The sequence below is a fragment of the Mustela nigripes genome, chromosome 6, assembly GCF_022355385.1.
Source record: "Mustela nigripes isolate SB6536 chromosome 6, MUSNIG.SB6536, whole genome shotgun sequence".
NCBI classification, from domain to species: domain Eukaryota; kingdom Metazoa; phylum Chordata; class Mammalia; order Carnivora; family Mustelidae; genus Mustela; species Mustela nigripes.
In genome coordinates, this window is record NC_081562.1 from 125318787 (window position 1) to 125334630 (window position 15844).

Here is a 15844-nt window from a genome sequence, read left to right on the forward strand (position 1 = left end):
TACTCGATCCCAGGACCCTGGGATCGAGTCCCGCATCGGGCTCTCTGCTCAGCGGGGAGCCTGCTTCCCTCTCTCTCTCTCTGCCTGCCTCTCCATCTACTTGTGATTTCTCTCTGTCAAATAAATACATAAAATCTTAAAAAAAAAAAAAAACAAGAAGCTGTGTTTCGGGAAAGTGAACTTAATAGGAAGGTAGAGTAACTGAGGGAGGGAGAGAGACTCCAGGCAGAGAAACTAGTCAGGAGGCCCCATGGACAGGGCACACACGGGCACTAGAACCACAGGAGCTGAGAAGGGGCCTTGGAGAAGGCACAGCGCTTTCCAAAGGAGCAGTAGCAGAGCTAAATGACAAAATGAAGGAGGGAGAGTTAGAAAAGATTTTTTTTTTTAAAGACTTATTTCTTTATTTGAGAGAGAGAGTGTGTGAGTGGGGTGAGGGACAGAGGGAAGAGGCAGAGGGAGAGAAACCCAAGCAGACTCCTGGCTGAGCGTGGATCCCAATGCAGGGCTCGATCTCACAACCCTGAGATCATGCATGGCCTGAGCTGAAATCAGGAGTCGGATGCTCAACCAACTGAGCCACCCAGGAACCCTGGAAAGATTTTTTTTTTTTTTATCAAATTTGTTTATAAAAGAACTTTTAAAAACATGGGGACATAGCTTACCTATATAATTATCCATACATTATAAGCCCCATAACTGTACTCCATAACTTCTTAAATTCTCTAAAGATGTGTGGATTAAAATATTCAGAAAAGAGACTACAAACCCCACGGACTTCTCTCTTTCTTGGCTCCTCTTTTTACTTTTCTTTCCTTCTTTCTTTCTCTCTTTCTTTCTTTCTTTCTGTCTGTCTTTCTTTCTTTCTTTCTTTTTAAAGCAAAGAAAAGGAAACCCATAAGGGAAGCTGGCTGAGTCATGGTTCTAAATAGGTCATGGCTATTGAATAAAGGGAACCCTCAATGATTAAGTTAAATGGCCTCGTCGGCTCACAGTGTTTAAAAGCGTTTTCCTCGGTGTGTTCAAGCTGTCTGCACAACGTGCTCTCTGGGTGATTTTTTTTCAGAGTTGATTTAATCCTGGCACTTCATAAAATGTGTGTATCCATTAAAGCAAGAAGATTTTATTCATGTTCAAGGGAAATCTTTGAAAGGGGTGGAATAAAACCAAATGCATGGAGGCAGACCCAAATCTGGCAACAGGAAAACACAGATGTGCAGGTTAAATGCAAGATTTCAGGAGACGTGCCACCTTCCTCCACCAAATAAGTTTCTAATCGAATGCCAGAATGAAGCGTCAGAACCTGCCAAATTTCCTCCTTGGCTGCCTTAACTATTTAAATCATTCCTTTTTATTGCATCTGACTAGGCTGAGAACAATAATGGAAATGCCCACCAACTGATAATTCTGGCAATTTTATGAATTATCACATAAAGTGAAATGCTGCACTGCATTCCTTTCTTCGTGGGGTTCATATTCACACTCCTACCCATGCTCCGCACCCACAATGAGCCCATCAGCATTACTGCCATCCCTCTGCTGGGCGTGACCATAACTGCAAAACTGTGTCGCTGCCATTAGCCTGTGGTGTGCTAATCAGTCTGTATCTTAAAAGACTGAAAGTGGGAATAACCTATTTAAGAAAATCACTTAGATTTGTATAACTCCTTCCTTCTTTCTTTTCTTCTTTTTCTTCTTTCCTTTCTTTTTCTTCAGGAAACTTGAGGTGATTAGCTTCCATTGGGATTGCACCATAGCAACGAAAGGACACACTCGAGAGACCCCCATAGAATTTTTGCCTGTGGCCCTCCCAGGTTGCAAATTTTACTTACTTTCCAGGAGGAAATGAGCTAGGTGTGATGAGATGACTAAGACAGTAACTGGCAGACATCTCAGATTCAGTGATGGGAGTTATCAGATTGGAAGCATTTAAGAGGCACAGCTTGTCCTGAAAAAATTGCTAAGGGTGCCCACTCCAAAAAAAAAAAAAAAAGAGAGAGGGGATTTTTGAAAATTTCTTGGTGCAAAATTAAAAGCAGTAGACATTAATTATAGCTCAGTTAAGGGGGAATTGTACATCGTTAAGGAAAAATAATGGAGGGAATGTGTCAAAAGTATAACAGACTAGAGAAAGAAATGGGGTCAAAATTGTTGATTTGTTCCACAGGCATTTCTGTGGAAATGGAAACAGAAGATCGTTTCCACCGGTCTCCATGTTATATGCTAATCGTATGAAGATGAATTTGTCTTTGTCCCTTTGTGTAGCTAATTCTGTTATGTTAAAATGTAAAGAGAATAGTACTCTTAGACGGTAGTGAAAATGTTTCCAAAGTTGGGGCAGTCACTTTCTCTGTACTCTTGAGCTATTTGTTCTGTATGGCAATTTCCAAAGGTACTAAAGGTATTGCTTTTTTGGGAAGTGAACTTTTCATACAACAGGTAGGTTTCTAACAATCTGGACAATAAACGCACATATTACTTAGGAAAGAATTTGAAAATAGTGTGATGTTCTGTAAAGGAAAAGAAATATCTGTATTGACTACTCTATTTAACTCACTGAAGAATTCTAGATTTCTGCATAGCCCCCTTTCAGTAGCAGATGGGTTTTTTTATATCAGTATTCCCTTGACCATCATTTATGAACCCACTGAATAATTTTACTTTTTTTTTTTTAGATTTTATTTATTTATTTGTGAGAGCGATCACAAGTAGGCAGAGGGGCAGACAGAGAGAGAGGGGAAGCAGGCTCCCTGCCAAGCAGAGAGCCTGATGCAGGGCTTGATCCCAGGACCCCAGACCATGATCTGAGCCAAAGGCAGAGGCCCAACCCACTGAGCCATCCAGGTGCCCCAATAATTTTATTTTTTAAATACTATACACAACTCAGAAAGTTCTTTATGTTGTTACAGATTTTATCAACCCACTTAACCTCTTTAATCCTCCAAAATCCTTTGAGAAATATAGTTAAACCATAATTAACTAATTTTTTTTCATAACAATCCTTCCAAGAAAGAAAGAAAGAGAAAGAGAGAAAGAGAAAAATAAAGAAAAGGAGGGTTGTTGCAGTCTAAGACAATGGATGATGACAGGGAAAACAATTAGGAATTCCAAGGAAAGAAACAAACTAAAAGGGAACGTAATTATAGTATACTACTTGACTCTAGTGGGAAAAAACATGAGCAGTACAAGAAGATACAGTCATAACAAAGTATCTACCCCGGGGGGTGGAAAAAGAAGTGAGATAGTGTAAAACAACAAAATTCTTATCCTTATATAATATAGTAAGTAGATAATGTCTAAAATTATTAAATTGGGAAATAGTAGTAAGTAAAGGAGACTTTTAAATTAAAAGAGAATTAAAGATCCAATACATGGGCTTTAATTACCCAGACCTGCTACAAAGGCCATTTTAAAGACAACTAGGGCAATCTAAATATGTCCTAAGTTTTATATATGATATTAAGAAATTATTGCCATATAAAGAAGTTGTGATACACACACACACATGATGGAATATTATTCCACCATAAGAAACTGGGAAATCCTGCCATTTGTGAGAACATGGATGGACCCTGAGAGCATTATACTAAGTGAAGTAAGTCAGATAGAGAAAGACAAATACCGTGTGATCTTATTTGCAGGTGGAATCTAAAATAAAACAAAACAACACAAAAACTGGACTCACAGAAAAAGAGATCAGATTTGTGGTTACCTGAGGCAGAGGGTGGGGTTGGGGGTAGGGAAATCAGAGGAAGGTGACCAGAAGGTTCCAACTTTCAGTTATAAGATAAATAAGTATTAGGGATGAAATGTACAGTACAATGACTATAGCTAACACTGTTGTATGTTATATACAAAGGCTGTTAAGAGAGTAAATCCTAAGAGTTCTCATTATAAGGAAAAAATTTTCTTTTTTTGCTTTCTTCTCTTACTGTATCTATGTGAGATGATGGGTGCTAACTAAATTTCTTGAGGTAATCATTTTATAATATACATAAATCAAACCATCATGCTGTACACCTTAAACTTATATGGTGTAGAAGTTTATGTGTATGTCAATTATGCCTTGATAAAACTAGAAAAAATGAAAAACAGAAAATAAAAGGATTCTTGTCATTTCTGTTAGGTGTGATAATATTTTGGCTATGCATAATATAGAATGCCATGATAACTTTAATATAAAGTACATAAGCATTTTTAAATACTTTACAGTTAGATACACAGCAACATTTAGAAAATATTTAGACTTTTCTATTTGATTTTGAATCTGTATATGCATTCCTTGATTTTAAAATATGTTTAAGTAATATTTATCATGTATTTCTGGATTAGTACACATTTAAGTCCCACTTCCCAGTCACCACTATATCTTACAGTTAAAGCTAATTCATTCAAAGATGACTCCTGCTTTGCAAGGTTCCAAGCTTTTAAACAACAAATTTAATTATGTTCTGTGCACTTTATCTAATTAGGCAAGAAGGCAGACTAACAGAGTTTTAAAGAGTTTTTCATTATAAGATTGAAACAAACAAACAAACAAAAGATTATGAGCTAGGGAATTAAATTAACCAAGTATTCTCCAAGTATTTGGGTTGGTTAACAAGCATGGTTGGTAAGCCTCAATCAGACTAAAAATGCACATCCTAAGTAACTGTCGTGGGATAATGGCTAAGAACATAGCAAATGTGTTCAGAATACCAAGGGGACTCCTCTGTCTCTGGGACTTTTAGGGTAGAGGATACTGTGGTCATGACCTACTTTAAAAGTGGATGAGATAAGCTTACATTTCAATGATAAAACTAGGATTTTTTAAATGTATTTAATTTGGGGGGGGGGGGTGGATTGCTCCATCAGTTAAGCATCTGACTTCTGCTCAGGTCATGATGTCAGGGTCCTGGGATCGAGCCCCACATTGGGTTCTGTGCTCAGCAAGGAGCCTGCTTGGCTCTCTCCCTATACCCGTCCCCTACCTTACACACACTCTCTCTCTCAAAAAATAGATAAAATTTTTAAAAATGTATTTAATGACTAAATGACTATTTAATGATTATACCTAAGAGGAAAATAGTTCCAGAAAGATATTTCCTTCTAAGAAGCACATGGTACATAAAGTAAATATGGTTTTGGTTGGTTGACTAACACTTTCATTACTTAAATCTCTTTTGCACTAGGCGTAAATGAGCTTCCTAAGGTGTAAGGCTTGATAGAATTTTTAAAGTATCATATGAATCACAGGGAGAAATAAGAGTCATCCAAAGGAAAACAACTTTACATCATATCCACACCCTTCAGTTCATTGCAATGTCATATTAACACAGTCGTGTTTTAATTCGGGCGACAGTACTGACATATAACTACTAATCCATTTAATTGGTTGGTTTTAACTCATTAATCAGTGTCATCAGTTATTAATCCTCCATTCAGTAAATAATTGCTAAGCATCTATATGCAGCTCTATATGCCCTAGGGACTGAGAATAGTAAGCAAGACAGACATAATCCCCATCCTCGTGGAGCTTATATTCTGGTGGGAAGACAGGTATCAAACAGGAATTGAAATGAAACATAGTCAGCGTTTTTAGGGGAGAAGGAGAGGTAGACCTTGAGAGCACATAACAAGGAACCCAACCATGCTTCTTAAGATATCAACCAGGCGATTCATAGAGCTCTCCCTAGTCCAACCCTTCCTCGGGGTTGAAAATCCAAGAGTAAACACAGAATCCCCAATGACCAGTAGCTATGCAGGAATACAGGACTGTCAGAGCTGAATATATGATCCTTCCGCAGAGCGCTGTCTCCATTAACAACATAGTTTATGTGGCTTATTTTCCTGGTAAACTTTGTGTCCCTCTTATAAACTTTGTGTGCCAAGGAATGCTTGGATGGGGTGCTTGCCGGAATTAGGGACATGGGGTGACCTTGTAGATAGGTCTTCAGACAGGTCTAGGATCTGACATGACCCTGCTAACCTCACCAAATATTTGCAGAGAGACTGTTAACATGAACCTGAGATACCTACATGACCACCGAGCATTTGAGTTAGATGGGTAGGGGAGGACCAGCTAAACAAATTGTGAAATTTCTAACTGTAAGCAAAAATGTGGGTCTGTCTTGTGAGCCAGATTTGAATCGTATTCTTAATAACTGTTGCGTTGGTTTTTGTTTGTTTAATTTCAGAACGTCCTCATTGTTGAGGTAAGCTGACTTTTCTTTATCCATACGGGGAAGTTGAAAGAATCTAATGGTGAGTTTTGAAATATAGAACTTATTATCCAATTGGTCAAGGATTTATTGAATTTCCACTGTGCACATGGCTCTCCAGATTTCCTAAGAGCTAACTAGAATCAGTGGCCTGAAACAGTTTAGAATAAAAGCTTTGGAATAATAGTTTTGTAGTACTTTATCCGTTTTTATGTCTAATTTCACGCCCGTCTACATTGGTTCTTCTACCGATGTGCGAATCAGACATTTTTACAGAAGAGGAAGCTAGCCCAACAGAACCAAATATATGGAATAGCAAAACCAAGGTTTGAACTCTTTTCACCCTTGAGTCAGTGTTCTTGCTAATGACCCCTAAGGACTTCAAACAATTCTACCTTCAGCAACCAAGTCATAAATACAATCAATTTTCAAATGGCAATCCAAGAGAAAGCTATAATTTAATTTCGTTTTCTGCTAAAAAAGAAAAATGGGAGAGAACGGGTCCTTCGGAAGCAGCGGACTTAATACAGCACATGGCCACTTTTCCTTCAAGAGCACGCCTGTCTTATCAACTGGCAGGAATTCAAGAGAGCTGTTTTCAAGCTTTTGTTACACAATTGCCTGTGTGCTCCGTTTGTATCTGCAGTCCTCCCGGCTCAGACCTAAGCCAGGAAGTAAACCCTCTAGCCAAGCGAATTGCCCAACCCTGGCTAAATTCAGACCTGTTGTTTTGATAATCAGCTCCCGACAGCTGATTTCTGTCCCAAGGACAATACATTTCTGCTGCCCATTCTCCTCTAATTGTGCAGCAGCTCATCAGCAGAGATGAGCCGAGACTCACTGCAGCCTCGTATCCTCAGAATTCACAGGCTGTCACCAGCTGCCGTCCAGACACATCTCACTTCCCGGCCACAGAATGCCCTATTGAGTGGGGAGGGCAAGGGGGAGGCGTTTATCCATTCAGTGTATTCAGATGTACATCCCACGTCCATGAAAATTCATGCGTTCTGTATTGTGTCACATAACCTCGGGGCCAAATTTGGTCCTTGCATGCGCGTGCACGAGTCCCAGTGTGCTCAGCGAGCAGCCCCACAGGCTCTCCAAAGGCCAAACTTAGATTTCAACACGGCTCAAGGATTCCAAGAGGAAATATTCACCGATATACTCCCCTAAGCCAAGCTTCCAAGAGAGGCACCTGTCTAAAAAATGGAACCAACCCCGCTTCCTACTTTGACTCCATCTGATGGCAATTCTAATTAGGATGCATTATTAATAAGGCATACAGTCATCTGTCTTGATGCAAAATCTGTTATGCCATCCAAATGCGCCCAGCTGAACGTGTCTGTCTTCTTTGCAAAGGATGTCGTTGGAACTGGGAAGACCATGAGGGCGCTGCTCAGTAGCATAGAGAAGTACAAGCCCAACATGGTGAAGGTCGCCAGGTGAGTAGGACACTCACGTCATTGATGCTTCTGTGTGTCCAAAGAAGCCCGAGAGGGGCCCTAATACAGGAGGTTGTCCCCAAAGAGAGCAGTCTTTTCCAAACCAGTGACCCTTTGCCCTGGGGTGTTATGGCTTGACCACATTGAACAAATAGCCCATTTGAGTGCCAGCCGGAGACAGAGGAAGGGGAAGAGGACATGCTTTGCTGGGTGTCTGAGCCTCTCGTTACTGCGCCTCCATTAGCGGCTTTCGGGAGCAGCTGGCGGAGCCTGATGCCAGCGCCCCTTTCCCTTTCTTTTATCTAGAATCACTGATGTGGTGCCCCGGTAGCAAGAGCATGAATTAGGGGGCTGGGATGGTGCCCCATGTGCTCGGGGAAGTGGGGGAGGAGGGATACCTATTTTAATGATGTTCGGTTCTATTTGCAATTCCCAGAAGTTTTATCTGGATCACTAAACGCCTTTTTTTTTTTTTTTTTTTTTTTTTAATGCTAGTTTGTTGGTGAAGAGAACACCTAGAAGTGACGGCTTTAGACCCGACTGTAAGTGGGTTTGCTTTCTATTGGTTGCTTATTTGGTTGGCTGGTGTTGTTTCGTGTTGAAGAATGTCTGGTTTCCTATTTGCCAGCATTCCGTGTGATGCAGAAGCTGGAAAGGTTTGATAGTGCCACAGATCTCCCGAGGTCTCCCCAGCCTTGCCGATAGAACCCTTTACAACAGGACAGAACCCTTTACAATGAGAGTTTTTAATCTCCCAGTTCACGTTTTTCACAGAAACTCTGTTGTGTGCAATGGATAGTTTCGTGTTTAGGTTTTCCATAGCACCTTAAAGCCCAAGAACTCAGCAAATGGGCTTCAGGGGGGTAGAGGGAGACTTGACCCCACCCGACTGGCTGACATGCAGGATCCCTGCCTTGGCCACTGGCCCTGTCAGTCAGACCAGGAAGGTAGAGGGATCCTCTTACCATCTCCAGGAACTTTCACCAGACAACGCTCAATGCCAACCTTCAGCAAGCCTGAATTTTAGCATGCAAAAGGGGGAAATTCAAGACACCTCTCTCGTCACCCTCAAAGGAAAGTTCAATAACGCAGAGAATTGGCCGAGGAAGTATCTCCATATATCATCTTTGTACTTGACTTCATATGTCCTGGAGGATTTGGCTCATAGAGGGCACTTGGCTACTCTCCTTCCCATAATATGAATAGTTCCAATGCCAGGAAGAATAAACAAGCAGCCTGATTATTTATTATTCTAACACTAGAGGCGACTTTTTTTTCACTCACATAGGCAGACTTCAGCTTGATTTTTATAACTTACATTTGCTCTAAAGCCTCTGGGATCATTTGGCTGTGGTTCTCATCAGCAAGCTGAAAAAACATCAGAGCAAGAGACGCATGCTATGAACGGGTAATGACATTTCACAAGTGACTCTTTATTCTAAAAACAAGTTTCATCCGTGCTGGGCAGATAGAACCAACAGCATGTCCCCGTCCAGGTCCTGGCCTGGAGAATATACTCTGGTTGCAGTAAGGTTAGGCAAAGTTAATAAACAGAAATCTTTGAAGGAAATCATGGAAGATCTCACAGAGAAAATTTAACTGAAGTTGAAAGATTCGCCTCAGATCTAGCCAACTAATTACAGATTATTTGCATCACTGACAGCAACAACATGAATAAAATAATGGCTGATAACACCAGTAAGAGGTCACCATGGCCCTCCACTCTTCTAAGGGCAACACAGAGATCAACACATTTCCTCCTCACAACATTTGTCCAAAGTAGTTGCTCTTGTGATGCCCATTTTACAGCTGAGGAAATTGAACACAACAAGGTTGAATGGTTTGGGAAGGTCACGTTGCCGTAAGTGGAGAGTCAGTATTGACTGGAGTCAGTCTGGTTCTGATCACTGTCTTGCTCTTGCACTATGTCTATAAGTAACATCTGCCAAGTGCAAATAGAAGTGTAGGAAATGCACCCATTTTCCAGCTGGACATAGGTCACCCTGATTCCTAACCATCCCCCTCATCTACTGATCCAATGTCCTTCTTTCCCTCCCCGACAGCTCTGGAGGTTTGACCTTCGGAACTGGCTTTAGCCAATCCCAGGTGCCATGCCTACTGTAGGCATTGTTCTGGTCCCTGTGATGTCGTTACTATGGTGACAGCCCGGGTGCTCTGGGATTTACTAATACTGTTTTAGCTGGTTCAGAATCTCTGTTTCTTCTCCCTGGATTTCTCAGGCTTGATACTTTTGATTCCTTTCTCGTAACTGACTCTTTCCCGTATGCTCAATGACATCTTCTATATGCTCTGACATCTTTTCTTCTGCTCTAGCTTCTCCTCTTTTATTATTTTTCTTAAGGTAAAATGTACAGGGTGGAGGGACCAAAGGGGGTTTCTATCAGTGACCTATAATGCAATCCTTTAGAAAGTAAGCCCCTCTCTTCTGGCACTTCCTACAAGCAGGAGCTAGTTACCTACTCCATGTGAAACATCTTTGGTGATAGGAATCACAGTGGTAGTGATGTCACCAGAGGAACAACTTTCTCCATGCTCTAAGTCCATTGGCTATACCGAAGTCCAGTTTCATAAAACTGAGTTCCTCTCTCATCTGCAATGCTGTAATAAACAAACAGATTCAAAAAAACTGAAAAGAGTTTAAAAAACCATTGGATGATAGGCACATTTATTCTGTTCCAAGACCTGTGAAGAAGGACCACTACTGCCTGTTCCTTAAAGATCCTTTTCCACAAAAATCACCTTCCTTTCAAGACATTTTTCCTTTGTTTAACCTAAGTACCTCATACTGCACTTAAATCCATTTACTCCCATTCTTCCCACAATAGAGATAGAGAGCTAATTCATATCATCTGTCTCCTGGATTCAAAGACTAGTGTTAGAATAACCCTTAGTGTTCTGTTCCTCAAACTGAACAATCGCACTTCCTGTCATCTGGTATCCCAAGTTTGGCTTCCCAGGCCTTTGTCCAGCTGAGGGCACTGAGCACAGTGGGAGAATGGCTTCCAGTGGCAACAGCCTGTGTACCTAGTCAAGTAGTACAGGATTGGAATACTGCTGTGTGAACTGCACTTTATGCTTCCAAGTATTTCCTTTGGCATTATATCATTGGATACTGCTCGCTTTGGAACCAGGGGGCTCCATGACTAACTCACACATACTTCATGATCTCCCCTTAGCTGGCTGAGCCCTTTCTCAGCTCTGTGTGGTAGGAGTACAGCAATCCTTCCTCGTATGTTTGCTTGTCTACCTGTCTACCTGACTACCTGCCTAGTCACCTGACTACCTGCCTAGTCCAGGACCCGTTGGGCTCATCCTATGCTTTCCTTATCATTTCTCTCACACTTGCTTCTGCTTAAATGAAAGATCCTCCAGTTTAAGTGCCAACATTAGCATATGGTGACTTTCTACTCATTTGATTCCTTTTTTTTTTTTTTTTTGCTCTCTCTCTCTCTCCTCAGATGTTGGATTTGAGATTCCAAACTTATTTGTGGTGGGTTATGCCTTAGATTACAATGAATACTTCAGAGATCTGAATGTAAGTCATGCATGCAAATCCCTAACCTCCTTTTCACAAGAACTTAACAGTTATACGAACTTAACAAATTATTAAAATAGTAGTCATGATGGCTGCCACATACTGAGTATCTTCTGTATCGGGACTATTCTGGGCACTTTTCATTCATAATTCCAATTACGGTTGCATGCAGTTCCTATTCCCCATTTGGAGAAATAGTGTCAACATAAATACATGGACCTCTAGTGTAGACCCCTCAGCTGTGTGACCTTGACAATTGTTGAATGATCTAGAGGTAAACATCCTACCTAAAGTGGACCAATTGTGTGCACTTTGTGACCCAGGGAGCCAGATTCATAATAGAGCTCAAAACCAGAACAATGATGAAACTTTTTCAAGCATTTGATTGGGTCTCTTTAGATTTTCTATACGTGCACACACATAAATGCGCACACGTAATTTGAATGAACAATAACCAGTTTTAAGATGACATTCTGTTATCACTGCATTACATTCTCTGCACCTCCTATTTTGTTGAGAAACCAAGTCATTTAAATCATCTATTGTTTCAGCACATATGCGTGATCAATGAGCATGGCAAAGAAAAGTACCGGGTCTAGAGGAGTCAATTCTCACCGTCGACTCTCCAGATAACATCGTAACTTACGACCACAGTTGGAAAGCCACCATGTAGAGTTTGTCTCCCCAGGCATCTTCACTCAGCAGGATATAAAAGAAGAAAAAAAAATGTTTTAATGAGAGAGCTTTCTTTTCTGAGGTTTTAACATAAAGAGTACCAAAGGTTGTTAAGGAAAAGAAAGCAATGCTTTATTTGACTTGTTCCAAATTAAATACTCCGCCTTGTGACTCATGAGTTCTATCTACCTTCACACTCTCTGAAACTTCACCTTTCTTGATTCCAACACAGCCTTTAAGCTTGATCACCATCCCCCCACCTAGTTACTCAAATATTTTTCACTTAACTTTTTTTTTTTTTTTTAATATTCCGTTTGGGTGACATTTTGCAATCTGAAGAAACTGGAAGGCTTTCCAGTTAAGCTCTGAACCCAAATCCTGGGACTGCAACTAGAGTCCCATACGAAAAAAGGAGAGAAAGAACAATTTCATATAAATTTCTATTTGTGCATTTCTGGCAGGCCATAACTATTTGCTTTGACAAAGCCTTTTTGAACTGTAGCATATAATGAATCTTAATGATGTTATGAGATGAGCCTTTGCTCAGTGCTGTTGATACTGGCTTCCGGTGTGTGATAACGGTGTGTCATGTCTGCATGGATGTACTCAACTGTGTTTAATACTCTGAATTTTAATTAGAAAAAATACAATGGCAGCAAGGCCCTCGTTTCTAAGCTGCGTCTCTTTATTTGTGTGGGACATGAGCAAATGGCAGAATTCGCGGAGCGGGGGGTTCAATTCAAATCGAAGCAAGTCTGAGGTTTTTCCCCTTATTTACATCAAAGGACAAGACACTGTTATATATTATCATCAACATGAACACAGAGGTTGAATAATTTTTTTGAGTGATCTTAGAAGGCTTATCCGACAGCCCAAGGCATTACAGAAAACCAGCACACTTAAGAAAGTTTTTTTCTGAATAACATTTTTTTCCATTTCCACTGTTTAATGAGATGTTTTCTAATTTATGGGAATTTTAATTGAAAGTACACTTGAGTGCCAATAGAACTGTTTTTTTTTTTTTCTCACTTCCTAAAAGGAGAAAATGCAAAATAAATAACTAAGCGGCCTTTGTTTGGTTCTGAACCATATATGGCATATTGTTATCAGGTTCTAGCTTCCTTTAAACTAATAAAGAATAAAAAACCTTGTTACATTTCATAACTGCTTACTGTTTTTCTTCCGCCTTTGTATTTTTTATATACTTTCAGCCATTAAAATGTGTGAGCCAGTAGCTTAAATATACTACTGCATATATCTTTCCTGAGGCTTTATTTTTGTTAACCTGGAAAAAATCCAGTATATGCACTAGTATAAGCAAACGATTAAGCCAGACTTGATCTACTGCTTTTTTTTTTTTTCCTTAAGCTTGTTTGTAAGACAAAGAATTTTAGTTGTAAAAGATTTTCCTGAATATCTTTGTTCCAGTCAGAGAAGAAAATAAACCACACCCAGATATCTCAAGTGAGAAACCAGCACAGGGAATTCCTTTTAGCTTTGTTCCGTAGAAGAATCAGTTACCAAGTTAGAGATTGAAAATGCTAATTGGACAGTTTCTTAAATTATCAAATTTGTGTTCTAAACACAGTTTTCACTATGCCACCTTTGTATCAGAAGCCCTAGAAAAACCCAGATACATTTGATTATAAATATAAAAGTATCCATGATCTTTACAAAAGTATTTTCTATAGAATGTTGAGTTTTAGCAAATGTCAGTATAATTTCTGAGGACTGAATGTTTATTTGAATTAGGAAGGAAATTGATCTGCTTCACAAAATCTTGAGAAGGACTTATGCTAGTTAATGCTGAAAAAGAAAAATCCATTAAACACACAAGAAATTTAATCATTCCTACAATTTTTTTCCTATCACACAATATTTTGACAGTGATATCCAAGAATGTCATCTTGGGAAAAATAGTATTTCCTTTTCTCTTGCAAAACTCTAATCGGTTTAATACCTCAGGGTTTTTTCAATCCAGACCAAAAATGTGAAAACTCATAACCTGCTTAGCAACCAATGCAATTATTAATTTGGTGTTCCAAAGCTGATTGATTGGTGGGGGTGGGGCAGGGACAGACAAGTGTGTGATGTTTTATTTGGATTCAGTTACAGTAATTAGTAATACTTTTGCTACAGTAATACAGTTACCTAATAAGTAATACTTTGGGATATTCCATACAAATTAGAATGCTTCATTATAAATTGGTTCTTTCTTACTGGGTTGGAATGTATCCAATATTGAACCATGCACTCCCAGAGTGAACTGCAAATAGTTGAATCTTGATGCACCTTGTTTAACCTTTGGATGTCTTTGGGTATAAAATGGTTTACCATGTTCCAGGCCTTCTGAGCATTTTTTCAGCCTGCCATGGGATGAACTTGGGTTTCCCCAATGGAGAGAGAAGGTGGCCCACCCCACTTCTAGAGAACTAGTGTCATGGAAATATTTCCTCACTTGTGTAATAGAGGTAGTATGTTCTTGGAAATCAAAACCCTAAATCACACTCCCCACCCAGATGTCTGGTTAATTTGGGCAAAAATAGCATTTGGGACTTGTTGTTACTGTGCCATCATAAAGTTCCTTTGGGATCACCAGATGACACTTGAGGGCTGGTGGGCAGGCTAGTTTCAGGAGGGGAGCAAAGGGGTAGAAGGGAGGTTTGTGCGTTGATGTTGGGATGCATGTAGAGGGACGGAAGGTGTACATGGAGAAGACTGCTTTGTTTCTTGGCCCAGCCATCCACCATGTTTGGTTCTGAACCCCATGGAGAGAAGGAGACAAAGACCCCAACTGAAAGAGCCGCTTTCACCGTAGCCTTTGGGCCACACACTGGGACAGGCCATTGGCATTTCATCGAGGGCCATGCATAGTCCATTCCCAAAGGGGGAAAAAATGTTTTTGCCATTTCTTGGCCCAAAGGACCCCCTTTTCTGACTTTTTCTGCCAGGGTGGGCTTTGCTCAGAGATTGGTAGGAGAGGCCATGAAGACAGAGTGGGATACTAAAGTCCTGCATTTTCTAAGGGGGAGAAATAAGCCTTAACTAATGTTACTGTGACTTTGTTTTTATCCAGAGCTAATAGGTATTGGCTAGTAAATAAGCTGCAAATAGGGTAGTGAGTGTAGACGACTCTTTCAAGAAACCTGGCTATGAAGACCAGAGACACATAACCACAGCTAGAGGGCTTTTAAAAGATGGGAAAGGCCCACACGTTTTTATTTACTGTGGAAAACTAAAAATAAGTGAACAGTAGAAACAGTGTATCATTATCAATGGCTCTGTAACAAATCACTCCCCAAACTGAGTAGTTTAAATGAGCAATTATTATTTCTCAGGGCTTATGAGAATTAGGAAGATGGAGCAGGCACCGTGGGGATGGTTTGCTTCTGCTTCGTGAAGTCTGTTGCTTCAGCTGGAAGATTCAAAGGCTGACGGCTACAACCAAGTGACGGTAAATGGTCCAACATGGCAGCCATTATCCACATGTACCTGTTTAAATTTAAATGAACTAAAATGAGGGGTGCCTGCGTGGCTCAGTGGGTTAAAACTTCTGCCTTTGGCTCAGGTCGTGATCTCAGGGTCCTGGGATCGAGCTCCACATCAGGCTCTCTGCTCTGCCTGCTTCCCCCCCCCTCTCTCTCTGCCTGTCTCTCTGGCTACTTGTGATCTCTGTCTGTCAAATAAATAAATAAAGTCTTTAAAAATAATAATAATAAAAATAAATAAATAAATTTAAATGAACTAAAATGAAGTAAAATTTAAAATCCACTTCTTCATTCGCACTAGCTACATTACCACTGCTCCATAGCCTCATAAGGGAGTAAGTTACCGTATTAGCACATAGAAAATTTCCACCATCCCAGAAAGTTCTGTGGGTAGCTCTGATCTAAAGGTTTGCCTGATGGTTGATACTGGCTGCTGGCAGGAACCTAAGCTGAGGCTGTGGTCAGTCAATTTTTCTGTGTGAT

At 40.2% G+C, this 15844-nt stretch overlaps 1 protein-coding gene across 2 annotated transcripts in view; it reads left to right on the forward strand.

Annotated features, from left to right (window-relative positions):
* The window catches only part of PRTFDC1 (phosphoribosyl transferase domain containing 1), a 95364-nt gene extending 79796 nt beyond the window's left edge, over window positions 1-15568 (forward strand). The window contains exons 5-9 of one of the 2 annotated variants that reach the window (XM_059404162.1): window positions 6177-6194; window positions 7560-7642; window positions 8138-8184; window positions 11122-11198; window positions 11750-13037. In XM_059404162.1, the coding sequence (XP_059260145.1) occupies window positions 6177-6194; window positions 7560-7642; window positions 8138-8184; window positions 11122-11198; window positions 11750-11797 (273 nt within the window). In that variant the 3' untranslated portion in view covers window positions 11798-13037. Of the gene's footprint in view, window positions 1-6176; window positions 6195-7559; window positions 7643-8137; window positions 8185-11121; window positions 11199-11749; window positions 13038-15211 lie in introns of those variants that run through there. The other variant, XM_059404161.1, reaches the window with a different exon arrangement.
* The last annotated feature ends 276 nt before the right edge of the window (window positions 15569-15844 follow it).